A 24164-nucleotide genomic window follows, 5' to 3' on the forward strand; every position below is an offset into this window, starting at 1 on the left:
GTTTTGGCTTTGTTGGATTCTAGGAATTGTCTCCCTTCCACTGTTTCCTTCAGTGAGCCACACCAAGGTTGCACTGTTCATGCTTCACGCCTTTACATAGACCCTGCAGTTTTCCTGATTTTGTTTTTTATATTCCATTATGATCTGATAAGATGCCAGATTATTTTTTCTGTTAACAGGTTTTATGCCATAAAATGTGATCTATTTGAAGGAAAACTCCATGGAATACTGAGAACGTGTTACATGGAATATTCTGGAGATGTTTGTGAAGTCCACTTTGTCTATAAAGCAGATTAACTCTGAGGTTTCTTTGTTATCTTTTGTTTGGAAGACCCATCAACTGACAAGAGTGAGAGATTGAAGTCATACACTCTTATTGCAGATAGATCTGTTATTTTATGTTGAGTAGTGTCTATTTTATAAAATTAAGCATGTCAACACTTGTGTCTTCTGGACTATTCCCCTTATTAATATGCAGTAACCTTCTTCATATATCTAATTTTAGTTTGAAATGAACTATGTGAGATACGGATATACCCACTTCTGCTTGGTTTTGCCTTCTAATCTCTTAGTATATTATTGTCATTTCTGTTTTTTGCTTTGACAGTCAGGTATGTTTCTTGCAGACAGCAAACAGTTGGTTCATATTTTTAGTTCACTCACTTTCTCTGTGCTCTTTGGTTGAAGAGTTAAGACCATTCATATTAAGGTTATTGTTAAGAAGAATTTTCTTGTTCTTATAATTTATTGGCAGTTTTCCTAGTTGAATCAAAGATTGTTTGTTCTTTTCTTTCTTCACTATTCATTTTAGGGATTTGTTGGTTTGCTGAATTGGACATGGTCGATTTTTTCCTAGTTCTCATTTGCTGATCTCTCCTCTTACAAAGCATACTCCTTTGTGAGCTCTTGTGTTTACAATTCTTTTTTCTTCCTCTGGTGTATAGAAACCCTTCAAGTGTCTTCTGAAATGTTGGCTCAGTAGATGCTTAGCTTGGGAAATCTTTATTTCTCCATCAATATTTAAGGATTGCTTCTCTGGATATAATGATCTTTGTTGACAGTTAATTTTACTTTCCTGGCTTTTAGGGTTTCTGCTAAGATGTTCGATATTCTGATGAACTTGCCTTTTTAATTTTCTCTAGCAGTTTGTGATGTTGTTTCTTTGATCTTTAGCCCTAGCATATTATCTATAGTGGATCAGGGAGGGGTTCCTTTCTAGTCATGTCTTCTGGGGGTCCTAAATGCCTCCTTTGCTTGGATGTCCATCTGTTTCCCTAAACTTTGGCATCTTTCATGAAATAAACATTATTTTTCTTTTTAAAGATTCCTTTATTGTATATATGTGAGTACACTGTCACTCTCTTCAGACACACCAGAAGAGGTCATCTGATCCCATTACAGAGGGTTTTAAGCCACTATGTGGTTGCTGGGAATTGAACTCAGGACCTCTGGAAGAGCAGTCAGTGCTCTTAACAGCTTAGCTATCTTACCAGCCCCATGAAATAAATATTTTATGCTTTCAGTTTATAACTCCTTCTTCAATTCTTATGAGATGGTACATCTGATCATGTCCCTGAGTTCTTGCATGTCATGCTTGTCATCTTTTCTTTACTGAGATTTGATTATAATAAGCCCTTGACTGTGTCTTCAGTCCCTGATGTTTTTACTTGATCTCATATATGGTTGATTTCCAGCTTGTTTTAAATGTGACTTATTGCATTTTTAAAAACTTTCCAACATGTTTTAAAGTGTTTGTTTTCATCTGCATCATTGACTTTCTTATCCAAGGCCTGAACTGACAATTTTAACTCATTCTCTTTTTGTTTGTATCGTCTTTGAAAGCATTGATTTAAATTTAGACTTTAAAAAAGCGTTAATTTTTAAAATTATATGTTTCTGTATATGTCTTTGTGTAGGTATATACAAGCGAGTGTATTGACTGTGGAGGGGCATCAGGTTCCCTGGAACTAGAGTTCTAGGTAGGGATGAACCATCAATTGTGGGTGCTGGAAACTGAACTTAGGTCCTCTGCAAGAATAGTATCACTTATAAACACTGAGACTTCTTTCTTGTCTCTTATAATTAGACTTTAGAATCCTTTGTACATTGTTTTAATCATCCAATTCTCTTTAGGCACAGTTATTAAGGAACTATGATCTTTTGGAGTTTATTGCATTGATTTTATATGCTTGTTGAGTTTCTGTGTTGGGGTTTGTGCATCAGTTGGGAAGGCTCTCTTCCCATTTGGGGTATAGTTAGGCTTTGTTTTATTTAGGTCTTCTTAGTAAACAGTTCTTCACTGAGGGCTCAATCCTCAAGACCACACAGACACTTAAAGAGGAGAAAACAGTTCTGTGAAAGCAACAATGTCAACACAACAACAGGTTTAGACATAGGATTGTAATGGATTGGTTGAAGCCAACGACTACATCACCAAAGCCTTAGAAAATAAAACAGCATAATAACTTAGTAAGAGATGAAGTTAAAACTTACGCTAATAGTATAAGTACAACAAGGATAATGAAAGGAAGAGCACAGAAAAGGGCAGAAGGAAGAAGCAGCAAGTTGTTAGCAAGAGGAAGGGAAAAGCATGAGAGATGAGCAGATTCATGGTGCTGAAATTATGCAAAATAAATTAGGTCAGCACAAGAAGGAAGCTAAAAACATAGGCTAAGAAAAGATACTAAAATTCTACTCAGTAAAGAGAAAAAATGAGGAAAAGAAAAAAAATTCAGAGACAGAGTTTAGGTATCTTCCTTTTGATTCCTTTGATATCGGCATCTGTGAGGCAGAGGGGATGGGCAGGTAAATTGGAGTCTCTTGTCTTTTTGCTAGTCAAGGCGATGCTGAGCCTGGCTTGGACAGAGGCCTCTTGTGAAGGGGCTGCCTGTTCCTTCACATTAAGAGCTTCCTTTCTGGGCATTCATGAAGAAAAGTTCCTAGAGGGAACCATGCTTTACAATGAACTTCCTTCCTACAGGGCTGACTGACTGATTTGTACTTCAGTGACCGGGGAAGAGTTGGAATGTTGCAGGACTTATTACAATGTATCTTGCGTTATCTCTAGCCGCCCCCCCCCCATGCCCATTCCTTACCCTCTGTCTTCTAAGCAGTCTTTACCATCTCCAGTAGCTGTGGCCATCTAACCATCCCTAGCCTGAAGCAGGCAGTGCTTGTTCTTATGAGACACCCCCCTACATTCTCCCTTTAGCCCTCACCTGTACCCAAACTTCTTTGGCTTAAATGACAGACCCCACAAGGGCATGGGCAGGGGACACAAAAAAAAAATTGCCGTAATAATTAGTGACTAAAACCTCAGATTAAACATGTAAGGAGTCAGGTATGTTTCTAGCAGTGCTCATCTGTGTTATGTCACATGACTTCATTACAACCTTGATTCTGAATACACAACACGTGTGCTTTGCACTGTGCATGTTGACTGCACTTACAGCACCTCAGCTTGATTTTAAGATTATTGTAAGTCATAAACGGTAGCTCTTTACTCTACATGGCTTTCTTCTCTTTTGGAGATACGATATATTGACTAAATGTTTGAGGTTAAAATTACTGTTTGAGGAATACTGAATGGCTGAGAAGTACCTGAAAATATGTTCAACATCCTTAATCATCAGGGAAATGCAAATCAAAACAACCCTGAGATTCCACCTCAAACCAGTCAGAATAGCTAAGATCAAAACCCAGGTGACAGCAGATGCTGGTGAGGATATGGAGAAAGAGGAATACTCCTCCATTACTGGTGGGATTGAAAGCTGGTACAACCACTCTGGAAATCAGTCTGGTGGTTCCTCAGACAATTGGACATAGTTCTACCAGAAGATCCAGTAATACCACTCCTGGGCATATACCCAGAAGATGATCCAACTTGGAATAAGGACACATGCTCCACTATGTTCATAGCAGCCTTATTTAAAATAGCCAGAAGCTGGAAAGAACCCAGATGTCACTCAACAGAGGAGTGGATTCAGAAAATGTGGTACATTTATACAATGGAGTACTACTCAGCTATTAAAAACAATGAATTCATGAAATTCTTAGACAAATGGATGTATCTGGAGGATATCATCCTGAGTAAGGTAACCCAATCACAAAAGAACACATATGATATGCACTCACCGATAAGTGGATATTAGCCCAGAAGCTCAGAATATCCAAGATACAATTTGCAAAACACATGAAACTCAAGAAGAAGGAAGACCAAAGTGTGGACACTTCAAACCTTCTTAGAAGAGGGAACAAAATACCCATGAAAGGAGTTACAGAGACAAAGTTCAGAGCAGAGACTGAAGGTATGACCATCCGAGACTGCCCCACCTGGGGATCCATCCTATAAACAACCACCAAACCCATACACTATTGCAGATGCCAACAAGAACTGGCTGACAGGAAACTGATATAGTTGTCTCCTGAGAGGCTCTGCCAGTGCCTGACTAATACAGAAGTGGATGCTCACAGTCATCCGTTAGAAGGAGCACAGGGTCCCCAATGAGGGAGCTGGAGAATGTACCCAAGGAGCTGAAGGGGTTTGCAGCCCCCTAGGAGGAACAACACTATGAACTAACCAGTACCCCCAGAGCTCCCTGGGACTAAACCACCAACCAAAGAAAACACATAGTAGGACTAATGGCTCTAGCTGTATATGTAGCTGAGGAGGGCCCAGTCAGTCATCAATGGGAGGAAAGGCCCTTGGTCCTGTACCAGTATAGGGGAATGCCTGGGCCAGGAAGCAAGAGTGGGTGGGTTGGGGAGCAGGGGGGGGGAGAGGATAGGGGATTTTCTGAGGGGAAACTAGGAAAGGGATAACATTTGAAATGTAAATAAAGAAAATATCTAATAAAAATTGCTGTTTGACTTGTTGACTGAGTTTCATTTTGAGACAATCATTAATTGAATTTTGGCTTGGGCTGAGGACAGAATCTCCAGCAAATTCAGAAGTGACCTAAACGTACTTCTGCCATTTTGTTCTGTGCATTCATAGGAAGCAATATTCTTCGCTTTTGATTTTTTTTATATAAAACAGAAATATTGATCAACTTCGAAAAATGTTGAAAGGCAGTATCTAAAATTCAGCTAAGATTTAATCCCGGCAGCATTTATGCATAAATTTAAAAAACCCAACATAAAGTTTATGTAGAAACACAAGAGATTTCCGATAGTTGAAACAAGTTTTAAAAGAACAAGGTCTGAATTCTACACTTTTTTATTTGAAAACCTACTATGAACATATAAACTAGATGATCCTGGCACAAAGACAGACACACAGACCAATAAGATGGACTTCAGAAATGAACCCACGTATGAACCCAGTCAAGTGAGTCTCAACAAATGTGTTATGACTACACAACAGAGAAAGGCTCATCTCTTTGACAAATGATGATGAGGAAATCCAACATCCACACACAAAAGAATCAATTTGTGTATTATATCAAATGTCACTCAGAATAAATGAACAAGTAACAATAAGGGGAGACAACAGAAAACACTTCCTGGCCTTGGGTTGGGCTCAATACTGAGAACATAAACAATGAAAGTAAAACAGGATACTTTGGACTAAACAAACTTAATGTGCGGGAGCCAAAGGACACAATCAATGGAGTACAATGACAACCCAGAGAACAGAGGGTAGGGTCTGCAAGCCATAGACCTGGTAAGGAAGGAGCTAATATCTCAAGTTTACAAAGAACTCTTATACATCAACTAAAAGCCCAATAGCCTGATTGAAAACTGGGCAGACTTGGTGTGGTGTTGTGTTCTATAATTCAGCTCTTATGAGGCAGAAGGATTAGGAGCGCGAGGCCAGCTTAGGCTACACTGCAAACTCAAGGCCAGGCTGAATGAACTGCATCTCAGGTGTCGTCCCCTAAAAGGGAACAAAAGGTTCAGATTCTCTCCAAAGGAAATATCCAAACAGTGACAAACATAGAAAAGAGGGTAGCATTGCTGATGGTTAGGGGAACTTTAAAAAAATCCAAAACCCACAACAACAACAACAACAAAAAGACAAAAGAAAAACTCCATTAAGATGGCTATAATGACATAAAAAAAAAACCTAGGAAGTAAAAGTGTTGGCACAGAATAGATATAAACAGTCAGAACATGTCCCCACTGGAAAGCAGCGTGGTGGTCACTCAGAAATCTAAGGGGCAATGCATATCAGTAGTAATTCCACTCTGGGGCATATACTCCAAGGAATGAAAAAAAGTGTCTCAGAGAGGTCTCTGTACACTCATATTCACAGTTGCATTGAACAGCCAGGAAGTGGAAGCAACACACCTTTCAGTGATGCACAAGGGGATAGAATGTGATTTAAACTTGCAAGGGACTTTATATGAAAATGGGGGAAATGATGAAATGGACTGGAGCAGGGACAAACCTTGAGGTGTCCTTGGGGCTCTGCTCTTCCTGGTGCCCCCATTTGTCACCATCTGTCTATGTGTGAGATGTTTCAGTGATAGCGGAAGGTTAGTCACCAAAAGGAAAATGCAGTGTGCATCCATCCACTTACAAAAGGGAACTGGAGTACTCGAGTACATAGAGACAAAAGTACAACGGAGGTTTCTAGGGAGCAGAAAGCAGGGAGTTGGTTAATGTGTAGATGAAAAGATTTGTAGATAATGGGCTTTGCACAACAACAAAACATACTGGGCACTGCCCAGCTGTACACCCCCCCCCAAAGAATCATTAATGTGTTTTGACATTGTGTATAATATACAACTATAAATTTTAAATGCAAAAAGGTAAGAGTAAGAATGTAAATTTTTATGTGACATCTCTAATATGTGACTTGGGTCAGTTCCATCATAAACCAATAGTTTTTTTTTGTTGTTGTTGTTCATTTCTTTGTTTTTGACACAGGATCTTGATTTCTAGCCAGACAAGAAGGGTGGCGCTGGCACTGTCACTTTCCGAAGTGGTAGGGAAGACCAGTTGCTTCATAACTAACCTTGGGGGCCTTATGTGTACTTATAGTTTAAAAGATCATAAATAATACACATGACAGACTGAATCAAAGATGTCTGCAGCCCAGTCGATCCAGAGGCAGGTGGTTTCCTACCCTGGTATATCCCTAGTCACCTACTATAGCATGTTTTCTGTAAGCTCATGTTTTCCCTCCCAGTCCCAAGCTCCTGGAATAATGACTCTGAGTCTTAAATATATTTACATACAAATGCCTTGGCCAAATACTCTGGGTCGTTCCCTGGCTAGCTTAGAACTTAACCATCCCGTTATTCTATTCCAAGTTCTGTCACGTGACTGGTTACCTGGTCCTCAGTTACTTGTGACCATCTATCTCATCTATGTCTGGGGCTGAATCTTTCTTCCTCTCCCCCAGAATCCTTCCTCTGAACTGGACCTTCCACCTCCCTGTTTCCTGCCTAAGCTAATAGGTTAATAGCAGTTTTATTGACGGGCGACTCTTCCATACAGAATGCGATTCTCTCTACAACTTGTACTGTACAGCACTTGTGAGGGATGGCCTCCCTGACTTAATTCAGAGCAGCTAAGCACCCTTCATCCTCCCTTGCAGACTCCAGGCTTTAGAAAAGGTCTAAGCCATGCAGTCTTCACTGAGAGGATCAGGCTACTCTCTCTTCCTTACAGGTTTCCCTGGCAACTGATGAATAAGCTCTGCTGACTCTGCAGCTCCAGCTGCCTGTGTTTAAAGATGCTATCAGCAACTCTCCTGCTGAACTGGGCCTTCTCCTGCCTGTAATACTTTCTGTCACCTGATATCGACAGAACCATACTAATAATTAGCACTCGCCTTTTCTCTTTGTTTGTTTGTGCTACTTAAACACTTGCAGGTAAAGTGGATTCCTGGTAGACAGCACATAGTAAGGCCTTGCCTTTTCATGCCATAGAACAATCCTTGCTTTTATTCCTTGATCTCTGCTTTAAACAGAAAGGAGGAGAGAGAAAGAGGAGGGGAGGCTAGAAGGGAGGTAGGCATGCCGTCCTTCTTTGCCAGGGTTTCAGCAGACACCCAAAAGTCCATGCCTTGGAAACTCAATCCTTAAATTGGAGTTGCTAATTGAAATGAGGCTTGTAGAAGGAGGTTCTTCAAATGAGGCGATGAGGGCAGAGCCCAGTCCTTGTTAGCTCTATTCCTGTGAAAGAAACCATGGCCAAAAGACCTCTGGGTCATGGTCTGTTGAGGGATGCCAAGGCAGGGAAACTCAAAGCAGGAACCTGGAAGCAGGAACTGAAGAGGCCACCATGGAGGGGGTACTGCTTAACAGGTGGCTCCTCATGGCTTGCTCAGATTGCTTCTTTATACAAGCACCTGCCCTGGGGGGGGGGGGGTTGAGGGAGTGCATGGGGGGAGGGACATAGCCCACAGGGGACTAGGCCTTCCCAAATCAATCAAGCCTCCTACAGAACCATCTTATGGATGGTTTCTTCCATAAGATGTTTTCTCCCTTCAGGTTTCCTCTTTCCAAATGACTCCAGCTTGCGTCAAGTTGACAAAACTTACCAGCATGGACTTTCCATAAACACCACCAGTGGCTTTACAGGAAGAAGTGAGATCTGAGCAGGCAGGCTTGTCTGTCTGGGCATGTGACTCTCTCTATCGCATCAAGATGCAGCAGGAAGGCTGGCACACAGTTCTTGAATATCCCTGCCTCTGGAACCTCTATTCTTTATAAACCATCCCGTCTGTGGTTCTGGCAAGAGGAATAGGAAAGAGACCCAAACACACTGCCTTTTGTAATTGTTTATCTAGTGCATTTTTTAAAAATTGTTTCATATGATCCCAAGGAATTTGCAAATCTGCAGTGCCTTGCTGAATTAGTGTGTATGTTGGGGTAAGACAGCAGCGGAAGGTTACAAATATCAACTAGGAATGGGCAGCTGGGAACATTCAGACTGCCTTTCTTGCCAGAATCCAAAGTGGATTTTTTTTTTTTTTTTAAGTGTCCCTGTGTAACCCAGGCTGGTCTCAAACTCTTGATCCTCCTGCCCCAGCCTCCCAAATGCTGAGATTACAAGCATGTTCATCACGACTTTCTCACCCTGACTTTAATGAAGATGCCACGAGCATGCTTCCCTATTAATTTCGTTCTCACACGTCCTTTTCACGGAAACCACCATTTTACACTGGAACTCATTTATCCAACCACAAGCCGGGAATCTCAACTCCTCAGGTCTTCCCGCTACCTCGAGGTGGCAGTAAGCCCGACCAAAGTCAGCGGACGACCTATGTGAGGGTTTTGAGAAACCATTCCCAGTGCTGCATGACCTCCCCCCCCCCTACTGCTTTGGGCCCAGGTTCAGACCCCACCTAGGGAGCTCAGGAGTTAAGCCATGGACATCCCTTCCCATCTATACCAGGAGTCTGAGATAGCGGGAATTGCTTAAGGATGGCGGCCCGTGGCTTCACTTCCTATTTGACAACGGAAACCCGACACTGCAGTGGGACGACAGATCCTTCCGCCTTGGAGCTAACGGAGATCGCGGACCACACCTCCTCTGGGAGACCCCGCGCAAGACGGAAGTGGGAGGGTCCACGCCCTCAAAGCCCATCCGTGATTGGTTGGAGCCGCCTTAAGCTCCCAGATCTTCAGCAGGGACAACGCCCGCAGGCTAGGCATGAAGGCGGCGACACCGGTGGTGGTGACGGCGGCTGCTCCTGCGATGGAGCCGGGCCCTTCTGTGTCCCCGGGGCCTTCGCGCTCCTTCAAAGAGGAGCTGCTGTGTGCCGTGTGCTACGACCCGTTCCGCGACGCAGTAACTCTGCGCTGTGGCCACAACTTCTGCCGCCGGTGCGTGAGCGGCTGCTGGGAGGTGCAGACGACGCCCTCGTGTCCGGTGTGCAAGGAACGAGCGGTGCCCGGGGAGCTGCGCACCAACCACACGCTCAACAACCTGGTGGAGACCTTGCTGCGCGAGGAGGCTGAGGGCGCGCGCTGGACCGGTCGCCGGTCCCCGCGCCCCTGCCGTGCGCACCGTGCCCCGCTCACGCTCTTCTGCCTGGAGGACAAGGAGCTGCTGTGCTGTGCTTGCCAGGCCGACGCCCGGCACCAAGAGCATCGTGTGCAGCCCATCAAGGACACTGCGCAAGACTTCCGGGTGAGCACCGCGCCAGCCCGCCCTGGGGACCCCCGGCCTGCCCCTCCCCCTCCTCCAGGCCTAGCAACCATCTTGCCCCCGGTCCAGGCCAATCTGAACAACGATGGGGAATAGTATGGTCTGCAGACATTTGGGCTTGGCGCGGTCATTTTAGAAATGGAAGAGGCCAGGACCTAGCAGAGTTCTAAGGCCTTGAGATTTCCCCTGCCCAGCAGTGCCTTGATCAACGGGTTACAGAGCCGTAAGAAAGGCCTGTGGCGCTTGCCTGCTGCCTTGCTCCTCTTACTCTTAGTATCCAAATATCTGGAGTTCCAGTGGTTATAATTAAACCAAGAGCAGCTGACACAGCAAAACTAGCATGGCGGGGAAGGGTGGGTGTCGGGGCTGTAGGAGATCACGCTAGGCAAGTACTTTACCTCGCAGCTGCACCCCAAGCCTACTTTTGATTTTGAGCCAAGCTCTTAAATTAGCCAGGATGGCCTTGAACTTTTCTTTGCTTGCCTCAGCCTTTCGAGTGGCTGAGATTGCAGGCTTGTGCCACCAGGCCCAGTGAAAAAGTCTTTGTTCTAAAACAGAAAAAAAAAAAAAAAAAAGGCAGACATTTTCGATAACAATTTGACCTAATCGCTTAGATATGCATGCTCCATTGCTTTCCAAAACATTCATACTGACATATTGACTGATTTTTCTTTTTTTAAAGGGTTTCTGAAATGTCCATTTTACTCTGGCAGTATCTTGTTACTTTTCTCGTTTAAAGTCATTGATGTACTGAAACAGCTAAATTTGTTTCATCAGCCACTAACACACGGGTCAGACCCACAGTTGGGAGGGCCCAGGGTTAGCCACTAGGAAGCCTGACATAGTGAAAAGGAGGTACTGTAAGAGCCCACTGGGCCTGATCTTCAGACGCCCTTTCTCCACTTGGTGAAATGTCTTTTTTTGAGAATCAGCAGTTGATGGCAGCTCCATACAGATTGGAAGCAGAGCAGATGGGTGCTGTCTACATCCACGTTCCTCCAGTTATCCATCATATTAGCTCAGCAGTGGTTCATAGTGCCTGTTCCCTCGTTCATTAGTGCTAGATCTCTTATTTGGCATAGCTGAAATAGACAGCCTAGAAGTTTAGGTCCTGGTTCGAATTCCCCTGGGCTAGCAAAGGTACTGATTAGCATGGGTGGTGTCCTCAGAATGGGGTAAAACATCAACCGAAGGCCTGTGATCCAGGGGACAGAGAGCGTGTGGGCCTGGAGACTGCCTTCTGTTCTTGCTGGCTGCCTCGTTTTGATTAGGAGGTCCGAGGGACACTGGAAGTGAGATAGGTGGTAATAATTCCCACTCTCTGGGAGCTTCTAGCAAAAATCTAAAGAACCTAGAGGCATTAACCAGGTGAAGGAGGTGAGGGGAGGTTTTTGCAAGAAGATGCTGCAGCATATAGAAGATTCTAGAAGAGAGGAAGCTTTGGACACCAGGTGAGGCCAGAAGGCTGAAGTCTTATTCTGCATCTTAGAATGGTGGTGCAAAGCCAGTGGGTGCTCAGTGTGAGTGAGCCTTGAAGAGCAGGGAGTGGGGCTGATCTGAAAGATCCCAGGAGTCCTCAGGCTGTGTGCTCAGCCAGATGCAGTGTGGCCTCTTCATGATGTATTCATGTGTGAAATAAACATCCTAAGAACCTCTTTGATTCTCACACCCTGTTCTAGATATTGCGGCTGCTTAAGTCCGCAAGACAGCCCCCCTGTTCTACTCAATTTCATCTTGACACAGCCTAGGGTCGTCTGAGGGGATTTCAGTTGAAGGATTGCCTCAAATGGATCAGCCAGTCAGAGAGATTGTCTAGATTGGTGATGGGTGTGGGAGGGCCCAGTACATTGGTCCTGCCTGGGTAGTGTAAGGCCAACGTGGGCTCTTCCATACCAATCAGAGGGGATGTCTTATAGACAGCATACCTCCATTATTTCCATAATTTCTACATTAGTTTTGCTTGATTTCCTGCCCTGATATCCCTCAGTGGTGGAGTATGACTAGGAAATATAAGCTGTAATAGACCCTTTCTTCCCAGAGTTGCTTTTTGGTTGTCATGGCAGCAGAAACCAAACAAGAACACTGTTTGCAGTAGTCGACATTTCAGAGGAGTTGGTGAGGCAGTCATTAGATAAGCTGGTTCAGTGTGGTTGGAGATGGGTATGGCTTGTTAAGGGAGCAGGCAGCATAGGAATGACCCACTGTCAGGTAAGAATGGTGAGATTGACTAAGCTTGGCCCTGCCGGGTACCCTCAGGAATCCCAGAGGTGGGTGCTTAGAAAGATCCCTTTGGCCTCCGTGTTGATAACCCAGCAGCAATAATCTCTGAGGATTTCTTACTCTGTGTTAGGTGCCCTGAAGTATTAACAAAATTTACTGTCCACAGAACCCCTGAAGCTGTATGAGGGTTAATCTTGACTGTGGCAGTAAAGTACAACTTCTTGAGTGCCTGCAAGTGTTCCAAGAATGGGACCCTGACCCTGTGAGTGAATCCTGGTTCATCACTTGATGGCCTCCTGAGGAGGTTAGGTAAGGTAGGAGACAGGGCCTAGCTTGAGGAAGGCAGTTTGTGGAACTGTTCTTGGAGGCTGTGTCCTAAAGCTCCTATCTCTGCTTCTTGGCCACCTCTGGTCCCCCCCCCCCCATACTCCCACCCCTGTGAGGGACAAAGCTGACACTTTCAGAGCAGCAAAATGAAGAATTCTTTTCTCTGGTTGTCCTGTTGGGTTTGTGGTTCACAGTCCTGCAAAAGTAATAAAGGTTGTGTGTGTTCGTTTTTCTATCACTACGGCGGGGCAGACACATTCATGGGACACTGAGGGGGATGGTGATGAGCTGGGACTTTGTCCTGATGCAGTGGGACCTGATGGAAGGAAGGGTGACAAGATTTTGGAACATGTCATAGCGGATCAATCCAGAGCTCAAGAAAAAAACCTGAATGCTCAGAGGGACCAGAGGAAGTCCTCGAGTACAGTGGTCACAGGTTTGCATAGACACACTTTGTGTGTGTGTGTGTGTGTGTGTGTGTGTGTGTGTGTGTGTTAATGGGGTTGTGGTGTGTGTATGTATGCAGGGGCTAGAGGTAGGCAAGGTCAGCCTTTCCTTGATCTCTCTCTCGTTAAATTTTGACACCGGGCCTCACACTAGATCTGAATCTCCATTTTGAGCTAGGTTTGGCCATTGAACTCCAGGGATCCAGAGCTGAGACTACAGGTATGTGGGTGCTCAGGACCAGAATTGAGGTTCTCCTACTTCACACACTTTACTGGCTGACTCGCCTCCCCAACCCCACGTTTCTTCTCAAAGGGAAAAGTATCCCAGCAGTATGGCTTAGATGTGCTATTGCTTATGTGTATACGGATAAAGTTCCTCATATAAGCAGTGACCAAAGGAAGTTGGCATACTGCGTCTCAGTAAAACTAGAATCAGTGCCATTCTAGCTGGGAGATTAGTTTGAGGTTGTTTGCATTGGTGAAATGAAATCTTTGTCCTTGGCAAAGAGTTGTGAGTTTTCTGTCAACCTTAATCCAAATTGAGGTTCACACTCTTGGAGAGAGCAGGGTGCTTCCCCGGTGCACTTCCGATTCCCTTCCCTGGAGTGGCCTCTAATGTACTTACTGGAGAGAACGAATGTGGTAACGAAGTGACCCACAGTGCGCGGATGAGTGCGGACGGGGGCATAGCGAGTGCTCAGTGGACGGAGGTCGCCATTGTAATTAACACTGGATTTGTTTCTGGAAAAGCCTATAACACATTTATGGAATGTAGAGAGGAAAGGATAAAAGTGGAGAGAAGTTAATAGGCCTTGGATGCAAAAGGTAATAAGAACCCAACTTAAAACTCAAAAGTGTTTCTTCCGAATTCCAGCTTAGCAGCAACAATTAAAAAATGTAAAAGCATTGAGGGGATGGAGAGTTGCTGAGGCGGTTAAGAGCACTGGCTGCCCTTACAGAGCACCTGAGTCTTGTTCCTGGCACCTACATGGAAGCTCACAACAGTCTGAAACTCCAGTACCAAGGAATCTAACATTCTCTTCTGGGCACTGGGCACAAGCCACAAACGCACTTCACAGACACATGTGGGAAAAACACACATAAAATAAAAATCTTCAAAAAACCAAGTGTTTGAGCACCTTCCTTAAATTGATATATATGTGTGTTCATTAAAACAAAAGTGATTTTATTTTTTAAAATTAAGCAGGATGCAAGATAGATGGCTAAATGGGTAAGTACTTACTGAGTGCTTGGCTCAAGTTCCAATTCTAACATAAAAAGTGAGATCACATGATTACCTCAACTTTAGCTCTGTTATGGGGCAGAATAAGGAGGTTCTTAGGAATTGCTGGGTAGGCCTAGCTCTAGATTTAATGAGATACTTTGTCTGGATTATGGTAGTCTAAGGCTCAGGGGACATTGAGGAAAAGCCAGACAATCAGTGAGTTGGCTGTGGGTCTGTCTCCTGGGATTGTCAAGAGTGAACCCCATGTCTCGCCAATGACTGCCTGAGCAAGGGCTCAACAGGGGCAGCGTGAGTGGACATTCCAGAGTGGATGGCGGAAGGTCACGGACCAGCAGCCCTACACAGAGAACTATAGGCAACTGATGTGGTGGGGGTGTAGTTCCCTGGGGGAAGAGCACACCAGCTGGTTATCCAATACCAAATATCCACTCCTGAACAGCACATTTACAAGGAATATACACAGACTGAGCAGGGTTAGCTAGGAGATTATGTGTATATAAGTGTATGCATATGATGATATGTGAGAAGGGCTATGAATTTGAAAGGAAGCAAGGAGGGCTTGGAGAGAAAGGCAAGGGATAATGGTGAAATTCTCTAAAAAGACAAAATGACAGATTGTGATGGGAATGAAAAGAGTGGGACACCTACCTACACAGCTTTCAAGAGCATGTGGGGCCATGCATGCCACAGAGTACGTCTGGACCCCCCCCCCCAAAAAAAAAAGTAGGAAGGACAAGAGTTGGGTGTGATTGCTTATGCCCATGATCCCACCACTTGGCAGAAGGCTCACTGTGGGTCCTAGAACAGCTTGGCCACTTAGTGAGTTTAGGCTAGCCTGTGCCCTGGAGTAAGCCCCATGTCAGAAAGTAAAACATACAGGAAAAAAAAAAAAGTGAGTTTGCTGTGTTTCTTGTCCTAACACCATTATCGGGAAAAGGTGGATGTGGAGCCATGTTTAGGTGAAAGTTCATTTGAATATTTTACCTCTTGGGAAATGACTGCAACAGTCCACACTGACAACCCTTTTCATAAAGGCTGTAGAAGAGTCCAGTTGGGAAGACTCCAGAGTGAACCAGTGGCCATGGCATCTTGATGGTATCCCCACAGGTCTAGCCTTCTAGGAGCAGACATAAGCTGGAGCTTGCTGTTCTCTGCTGTACTGTGGCCAGTTGGGCAGAGCTCCTGGAACCCCTGAGCCCTGCTCCCCACCTGCACCAGGTGTCTCCTCTCCAGGGCTGGGTTAGAGACCCTGAGGTGGGAAGCAGCGCCGTTCAAGGTTGGGGCTATGCTGAACAGCACTTGGAGCACACTGGCTTGTGGTCGGACTCCACAGAGGAACTCTAGTTCTAATTTGTCCTGTATTCCCCACATTAGGCCAAGTGTAAGAACATGGAGCATGTATTGCGAGAGAAAGCCAAGGCCTTCTGGGCCCTGAGGCGCACCTATGAGGCCATTGCCAAGCACAATGAGGTGAGATTGCTTTGTAAATATTTAATCTCAGTAGAGGTTTCTGCCCCACCTTTGGTTGTTCAGTTCCCAGATAAAAGATGCACAACTTCTCTATTTATAATAAGCCTTAATTAGCACTAAAGCTGGGTAGCTAACTACTCTAGCTATGAGAGTTTACTTCCCATCAATAACCCTGAGTTATAATTTGCATTGTTCCATCTGGGCAGCTCTTAGTTCCACTTGGCCAGCCCTCATGGCCATGTTTTCATGAGTCTACCCTAAGACTGTCTTCTGTTTCTCCTTTCTCATGGTCTCTTCCTTTAACCCTGACTGAGCCCAGGAACCAAAAACACCCGCCTCTTTCTTTTGCCCAGCTACAGGCTGTTGGCATCTTTATTCACCAATCAGGGATAACTTGGGGGACAAGGTTACAGAGTCAGTCAGGTCTAGGTACTGATTATCTTGGTCCTGAAGTCAACCAGCCTTGGGTGGGTGGGTAGGGGGCAGTATTTAGCATTATAATACATAGCAAAAGACCAAACCTCAACATGGCTGGGCCAGGTAGGAAGCCTGGGAGGACCGAGAGGGGAGGGAGGATGAGTCCCTGGCATTGGCCCACCCATCTCTGTCTTTGGGGCTCTTCATGTCACACCTAGAGCATTGAGTTGCTTTGCTGAAAGTGGTCCCCAGCTGGGGCGTCCCAAAGCCATTACATCTGACCTTGCTTGCTTCTCCCTCCTCTGGTGTAGGTGCAAACGACTTGGCTGGAAGGCCGCATCCGGGATGAGTTTGACAAGCTCCGTGATTTCCTGAGGGTGGAGGAACAGGCCACCTTGGATGCCATGAAGGAAGAGAGCAGAAAGAAGCACCTGCAGGCTGAGGAGAAGATGAAGCAGCTAGCAGAACAGACCGAGGCGCTGGCTCGGGAGATTGAGCGTCTGCAGATGGAGATGAAGGAAGATGACATGACCTTCCTCATGGTAAGAGGCTCATCGTGTGAACTGAGGGTGGGGTCAGGGTCAGGGGCCAGCAGCTCAGACCACAGACCATGTTCAACAGTCTTTCTGTGATGGTGGAGGGCCTTATTGGCATGCCTTGTGGCAGAGCAAGGCTTGGCGGTTGAGAATACCCTCTTACCTTCACCTCCGCCCCTTACTGTTGCTGCTTTCTTATTCTTTGATTGGTTATCTCTCTATCTCTAATGAAATAGTCAAATTGTGTAATAATTTAAGCTTTAAAATTTTTATTACATTTTTATTTATTTACTGTAGATGAGTGTCTTAGGGTTCATTTACTATGAAGAGACACCATTACCACAGCAACTCTTATAAAGGAAAATGCCTAACTGGGGCTGGCGTACAGTTCAGAGGTTTAATCCATTGTCATTATGGTGGGAAGCATGGCAGCACACAAGCAGACATGGTGCTAGAGAGGGAGTTGAGAGTTCTACATCTGGATCAGTAGGCAGCAGGAAGAGAGAGTGAGCCACTGGGTCTGGCTTGAGCTTCATCCCCCTGTGACACACTTCCTCCGAGAAGGCCACACCTCCTATACTGCCCCTCTCTATGGACCTATGGGGGCCATGTCAAACTGTCTCTATGGGTACACATTGCAGAGTGCCTGTATGGAAGTCAGTCGGTCTTCTTTTACCACGTGGGTCCCACAGACCAAACTGAAGTTGCTAAGCTTGACAGCAAGCACCTTAACCTGCTGAGCCATTTAGCTGGCTCCGTTGTTGTTGTTGTTTGTTTTGTTTATTTGTTGCTTTGTTGTTTGCTTTCTCCTCTGTCTTTCTTGCTTTTCTCCCTCCCTCCCTCCCTCCCTCCCTCACTGTGCAGTGCTGGATCTGTAGCTTAGGCTTTGTGAATGACAAGTACTCTCACTGAGGTATCTTTTATCTTTTCCTTAGTTTTGGGGATGGGTGTGAGGGTACAGGATTGCACTCTGCCTTCTTTCTCTAACGCTTTCAGGCTGAGGAGCTGGCTCAGCCTGTGAAGTAGGAGGAGCCAGTCTGATCCCTAGATGCCACAGAAAATAAGCTGAGCATGGTGGCTCACTCTGTTTGTTTTTAAGCTGAAATTATTATACAATTTGACTATTGCATTCAGGAGTTGAGAACAACCAACTAACCAGCCAACAAAAAAAGCCACTAAGTGGCCTGCCAGCCTAGCCTGCTTGGTGCGATCCAGGGCAGTGAAACACACTGTACTAAAGAACAAGGCAGGAATAAGCTGTGGTTTACCTCTGGCCCCATGAGACGTATGTATTAATGCTGCGCGCGCGCGCACACACACACACACACACATGAGTGCACAGGAAAGAAATTCTGTTCTTCCTTTAAAAACATGATTCATTGTCTTTCTTCCCTTTACTGATTTTGTCCTTCCTTGCAGAGCAGTTTCCCAGACTTGACAGCTAGTTTATCAGTCAGCCCCCTTTGATGGCGAGTGTTCCCCTCGTGCATGGCGTTTTTACCTGTCAGTTGGCCTTCCGTTCTCACTTGAGTTACTTCTGCTTTTGCTGTTTATGGGCAGTAAGACTCTAAGCGTGTGTGTACTGGATTTGTGTGGACATGAACTTTTCGATGTGTACCCAAGGGATTTCTGGATTACTTGATAATTCTGCTTTAACCCATTAAGGGCTGCTAGGCAGTTTTACCAAAGTAGCTACACTATTTTGTCTTCCCACCAGCAGAGTCTGGGTGTCAAGTTCCTGTACCTCTTGGCCACTTCTTTTCTCCATAGCTTTCCTTGTGAGTCACTTGGGCTCTCATTGTGCTTCCAGTGTGCACTCTCTGGATAGCTGATGACACTGGGCATCTGTCTTTTCAGTGGCTTTGTGGACATTACTAGTTCTTGCTTAAATGTCTGTTTAATTTGTTTATACAGTTTTTTCCTTCCTTTTTTTTTTTGTTTTGGTTTTTTTTGTTTGTTTGTTTGGGTTCCCCCCACCCCCAAGATGGGGTATCTCTGTGTAGGTAGCCCTGGCTGTCCTGGAATTTACTCTGTACCAGGCTGGCCTCAAACTCAGAACACCTGCCTCTGCCTCCCGAGTGCAGGAACTAGAGATGTGTGCTAACGTGCCCAGCTATCCAGTTTTCAGTAGGGTTGTCTGTTCATTGTTTAGCTGTGAGAGTTCGTTCCTTTTCTGCTCCAGTATGACTCTTACCTCTTCCGTCTTAGATTTGCATTTAAATCTTACATGTATTTTAAGGGTGTTTTGTTTTGTTTTTGTTTTTGTTTTGAATCTGACACAAGGCAGAGGCTTTCCCCATTTTGGTTGTATTGACATGTTCTCTGAGAAGGCAGTTCTATTAACTTACCTTGGTCCTGTAGAAACTCCAGCGTTATCTAGACTGTCACTTCTGTCCTCATTACTCCTGATATCTCTACCACAGCAGCTTGTGTAACAAGTGTGAAGTTTGGGAGTATGAGTCCTCCAACTTGGTGGTTTTCAAGGTTGCTTTTATTCAGCATTTCCTGAAACTCCATATGAACTTTAGGATCAGTTTTAAGTTTTGCCAAAGAAGGCCCAAGGCCTTGTGTATACCGAGCAAGGTCTCCCTCCCATGGCTGCATCCTCACCATGGGACTTTCAATGGGAGGTGAGGGGGGGACACTGAATCTGAGATGAGATCCCCATGGGGTATGTGACAGCTGGATGATGTCAGTTCTTCTCATCCATGAGTGTGGGACATCTGGCAATTCTTGGTCAGAAATTACCTGCAGTTTCTTAGTCTTTGTCTCTGCTTTTTTTTTTTTTCTTTCCAGAAACACAAGAGCCGAAAACGCCGGTAAGTTGGCAAACCCAATGGGGATGGGAAAGGGTAAATAGATAGAAAGCCAGGCCTTCACTGTCCAGTGGTGGAAGGGCTAGGCAGGTAGTGTGTCCAACTGGGTGGAATCCAGAGGGAGCTGTAGAGGCCAGCCAAGGGGAGCGCTTTAAAGACATCCCAGTTCTGGTTGGCATGGAGACAGGGAGTTGTTTCAGAACATAGAGGGTCGATACTCTCCACAGGGATTGACAGCACCAGGCACATGACTCATGTTTCTCAGTCGTCAACAGGCTTGGTTTTTGGCTGGCTTCCTACCTCTGGGAAAGAGCGTTGGCATGCTTTGCTGTGGGTGGATGCTTGCTGGGCTCTCCAAGATGGGTAAGGAAGAGTTGTGTCCTGTCAAGATGAGAGAAAGTGCTCTGGGCTGATGTGATGGGTTCCCAGTCTCTGTGGGAGCTCGCAAAGGCCATGTAACACCATGGCTCTTTTGAATTCAAGCACAATTAAGGCCCAGCTTGGACCTCTCCTGAGCCTAAGTGTGATTTCTATCCATGAGGATGGCAGCAGCTAGGTTGGAGAACCTCCCTGTGTGTCTCCCAGCTATTCAGGATTGATCCTCCTGCTGAATCCTGAAGGGCTGTGGCAGCCCAGTGGGCTCCTGCTTTGGGACAGCTGTCCAGGAAACTTAGGTTGGAGATAAGGGAAGCAGTCCTGTTCCCTGCTTGTAGTAAATGCAGCCAGGGGTCGTGGCCCCATCCAATGCCCAGCCTTCCTTTACCAGGCTCTTCTGCACCGTGGAGCCAGCTCCTCTCCAGCCTGGCTTGCTAATGGATGCATGCAAGTATCTGGAGTCCCTGCAGTACCGAGTCTGGAAGAAGATGCTTGGATCCGTTGAGTCTGGTAAGGACATGCAGCACCATGCTCCAGGAGAATGGAAACCATCCTGTGCTGCACAGGCCTGGCCAAGCATCTCAGCTGCTCTCCCTGCAGCCCTTTCTAGGCGGGGCCAAGGGCCTTCCTGCTCTGACCCACTTGAGAAAGGCTAACTCTTCTTTCTGTCTTCATAAGTCTAACAGTCATGATGAAAGATCCAACTCTCTCCTGCCAGTGTGCCCTGGTTTTATACCCAGAAGTGGCATCAACTCAGTGGAATGTTACTTGATCATCTTAGGTGTCCTGGGAGTGTGTAAACCGTCCTGCTTCATAGTCCCTGCCTATGTTAGTCTCCTTGGCTGCTGTAACAGAGAACCATAAATTGGCTTAAATGACCAAAATTTGTTCCCATATTCTTGATGGCTAAAAGCTCATTCCCAGGAAATAGTCAAAACCGTGCTCCTCTGATCTGTGGGAAGGCGCTTAGACCTTGGCATTTGCTGCATTGCTTGGGTATCCTTGGTTGTAACTGCCCAACTGGCCCCTGCCTTGGTTGGTTAAATGACATATATTCTCTCACTTGCGCTCCCTTTTTTCTCCCTCTGTCTCTCTCTGTGCCTATCTCTAATCTATTTCTAAATAAGGTTATATCCTGAGGTACTAGTGTTTAGGACTTACAAATATCTTTTTGGGGGTGGAGGTAGTTTGGCCTATACTACCCCAACAACCCAGGGCAGCTCCCTGCATGCGTTAGGGTATGTGGGACCTCAGCCAGCCTGGCAGAAGAAGGGTGTCCAGTTTGCTGACTCTCTCTTCTCTCTCTGTCCCCAGTGCCCTTCAGCTTGGATCCCAACACAGCTGCTGGCTGGCTCAAAGTGGCTGATGACCTCACGAGTGTCATCAACCATGGCTACCGCGTGCAAGTGGAGAATCCAGAGCGCTTCTCCTCGGCACCCTGCCTGCTAGGCTCTCAAGTGTTCTCCAAGGGCTCCCACTCTTGGGAGGTGGATGTGGGTGGCCTGCCAACCTGGCGAGTGGGTGTGGTTCGGGTGCAGGCACATGCACAGGCGCAGGCTCAGGCTGACGTAGGTGGTGAAGGCCACTCACACAGCTGCTACCATGATACACGCTCAGGCTTCTGGTACCTGTGCCGCACGCAGGGTGTGGATGGAGACCACTGCATGACTTCCGACACTGCCACAGCCCCTCTGGTCCAGGCCATGCCGCGCCGTCTGCGTGTGGAGCTGGAGTGTGAGGAGGGTGAGCTATCCTTCTATGACTCTGAGCGCCACTGCCATCTGTATACCTTCCATGCCCACTTTGGGGAGGTGAGGCCCTACTTCTACCTGGGAGCCTCTCGAGGTGACGGTCCCCCGGAACCTCTGCGTATCTGCCACCTGCGTGTCTCCATCAAAGAAGAGCTGGACATCTGAGCTGCCCACCCCTGACACATGCAGCATACTATATCCTGTCTTAGCTTTTCTGTAGCTCCAAAGTTAGGAGCCACCCAGGAGGTGCTTGGCTGAGCCTAGGCTCTGTCTACAGTCATGCTACCTTCAGGATGTGGGTTTTCTGTTCTTGGATTGCTGGTATACTGTTTTCTTTGTAGGATGGCATTATAATGTAGGTGTAGACTATTTTTAGAGATGATGAAGCCAGCCTATCAGGAGATGCCTCTTATTGAGTCTATTTGTCATTTATGTTTCCCAGGAAGAGGTCCTTGTCAGGCCACACAGGGAAGCCCCAGGATGGTTTGAGACAAGAGTGGGCAAAGCCTTCACCTAGGCTCTCCCACCCCAGTAGGACAAGTTAGGTATTGGCCAGCCTCACTGAGCATGCATGGCTTTAGCATCTGGTCTGAACCAGGAGTCCCCGTGTTGGTTCCTAGGACAGGATTGTCCTTGACTCTCTCTGTGGGAACACTGTAGGGTGTGAGGTACTCTGGAATACAGCTCAGAGTTGTGGGTGTCTCAGGAAAGGCAGCTCCAGGGCCTTTGGCAGTGGTTAAGGACTGACCAGCCTCAAGTTAGTGCCATAGAGGCCAAAGCACCAGAATGCAGTGAGTGAGAAGACAGCTAGTGCTGGGTTGGAACATGAGCCCCACTCTGTTACTCAGTCTTTCGGCACGGAATCGACACTGGTTGGTCACCTCATGCTTTGAACGTTTCCTCTGGAATTGTCCAGTTTTCTAGAACACTTTTTAAACCTGTGTTTCCACATCTGTGATTTGACACTAGTCCTTGGAAATCACTGGAGGAAGGTATGAGAAGGAGCCTCAGAGAATGCTGCTTCAGTCAGTGACTGTTGGTCTGGGAGACGAGTCCTGGCCTTGCTGGCCTTGTCTTCATTGGCTTCCACCTGCCTGTCCTTGCTCTGCTCTCTGCAGATTCCACCCCTTTCCTTTATGTGTCCCTCTGCCTTTTCTTTCTCAGTCATGCCTGTAGATGGAGTCTAATTGCCAACTAACCAAATCCCAAGAGATGTTGTAAGGAAAAAATACCATCTCAGGGGTGCCCTGTCATCGTCAAGACCTAGGACCTAGCATCCCAATTTCAGCCTGCACCCCTCATTACATAAGACTTGTTTTAAACCACGCCGATTACCCACTAATTGGCTCTAAATGGGTCATGTGCACTTGTGGATTATCTAACAAGTGGAGACACAGAAGAAACCCTGGTGCAGGCCAGGCCGGGAGCAGGGACAGTGTTGGCAAGCCAGCTTGTGAGTGTCAGATGCTTGGGCACCACGGATGTGAAAGGTGCGCCTGGTGCAATGTATGTGTTTGGTTAAAGAAACTCTCTGAAATTACTGTTATAATAAGTTTTTAAAAGTTTTTTCTTTCTTTTTAATTTTCACCTTAACTCTTAAATAGGGTAATTTCAATGACCTAGACTCTTAGAAAAATTTGACTTACCCCACAACTGACATGTTTCTTTCAGAGCTTTTGTAAACACAAATTCCTAGTGTAACTTGTACCTGATCTGTCCTTCCCATTGTAAGATTCCATCGTGTGCAGTGAATGTGCTGTGCAACTTGTTAGTTGATGGACATTTGGCTTGTTGCAGTGTGTTTAGCTGTTATGAGTTCTGCTGCTATGAAATTTGTGTGCAAGTTTTGTGTGGCTGTGTCTCTTGATTTTCTGTCATATACCTTGGAGTCTGTTTTCCAGGTCATATGATAATTATTTTAAGCCCTTTGGGGACTTGCCAAGCTGTTTCTAAGAGAGCCGTCCCATTTTCTACTCCCACCGGCAGCAGGTGAGGGCTGGTTTGTAACGAATTCTCTCTGCCCTCTTAAGCTGAGGAAGCTGGAGTAGGTCTCATTTGCCCTGTAGTTGCGATCTCTGATGGCTGGGGAGCATCTTTCCTCATGTTTGCTGTGTATCTGCTTCAGAGACTTCAGGGTGTTTGCCCATTGGGTTGTCTGACCTTTTATTATGAAGGTTTACAAGTTTGTTATGCATTCTAGATAAAAGTTCCTTTGTGTCAGATGAATCACATAAAAATTTTCCTCCTAATTCAGTGAGTTGTTTTTTATTGTCTTTACATTTTTTATTTTTATTTTATTTTATTTTATTTTATTTTATTTTATTTTATTTTATTTTTTTAGGGAGTGAGAGATGTCTCATTGGTTGAGATCACTTCTGCTCTTCCAGAGGTCCTGAATTCAATTCCCAGCACCTCTATTGGATGGCTGACAAACACTTGTAATTACAGCTCTA

At 45.7% G+C, this 24164-nt stretch overlaps 1 protein-coding gene and 1 long non-coding RNA gene across 2 annotated transcripts; one reads left to right on the top strand and one right to left on the bottom strand.

Moving 5' to 3' along the window:
• Nucleotides 1-7866: 7866 nt before the first annotated feature.
• On the bottom strand, nt 7867-9669 carry 1700001G11Rik (RIKEN cDNA 1700001G11 gene). Its single transcript, NR_038077.1, has 3 exons — nt 9349-9669; nt 8495-8684; nt 7867-8126 (listed from the first exon to the last, which is right to left on the bottom strand). It is a non-coding gene; the product is annotated as an RIKEN cDNA 1700001G11 gene (long non-coding RNA).
• Nucleotides 9565-23964, top strand: Trim35 (tripartite motif-containing 35). Its single transcript, NM_029979.3, has 6 exons — nt 9565-10089; nt 15721-15816; nt 16545-16775; nt 19566-19588; nt 20352-20470; nt 21275-23964. The coding sequence occupies exons 1-6, from the start codon at nt 9610-9612 to the stop codon at nt 21874-21876; spliced, it is 1551 nt and encodes a 516-aa protein (NP_084255.2). The 5' UTR covers nt 9565-9609; the 3' UTR covers nt 21877-23964.
• Nucleotides 23965-24164: the final 200 nt, after the last annotated feature.

The sequence above is a fragment of the Mus musculus genome, chromosome 14 (assembly GCF_000001635.26).
Source record: "Mus musculus strain C57BL/6J chromosome 14, GRCm38.p6 C57BL/6J".
NCBI lineage: Eukaryota > Metazoa > Chordata > Mammalia > Rodentia > Muridae > Mus > Mus musculus.

Excerpts from the sequence above, each read along its gene's own strand:
- Trim35 (NM_029979.3), top strand. The coding sequence starts at position 9,610 with ATGAAGGCGGCGACACCGGTGGTGGTGACGGCGGCTGCTCCTGCGATG. Across the intron at positions 19,589-20,351 it reads CACAAGAGCCGAAAACGCCG|GCTCTTCTGCACCGTGGAGC; the intron begins GTAAGTTGGCAA and ends TTCCTTTACCAG. Across the intron at positions 20,471-21,274 it reads GCTTGGATCCGTTGAGTCTG|TGCCCTTCAGCTTGGATCCC; the intron begins GTAAGGACATGC and ends CTCTGTCCCCAG.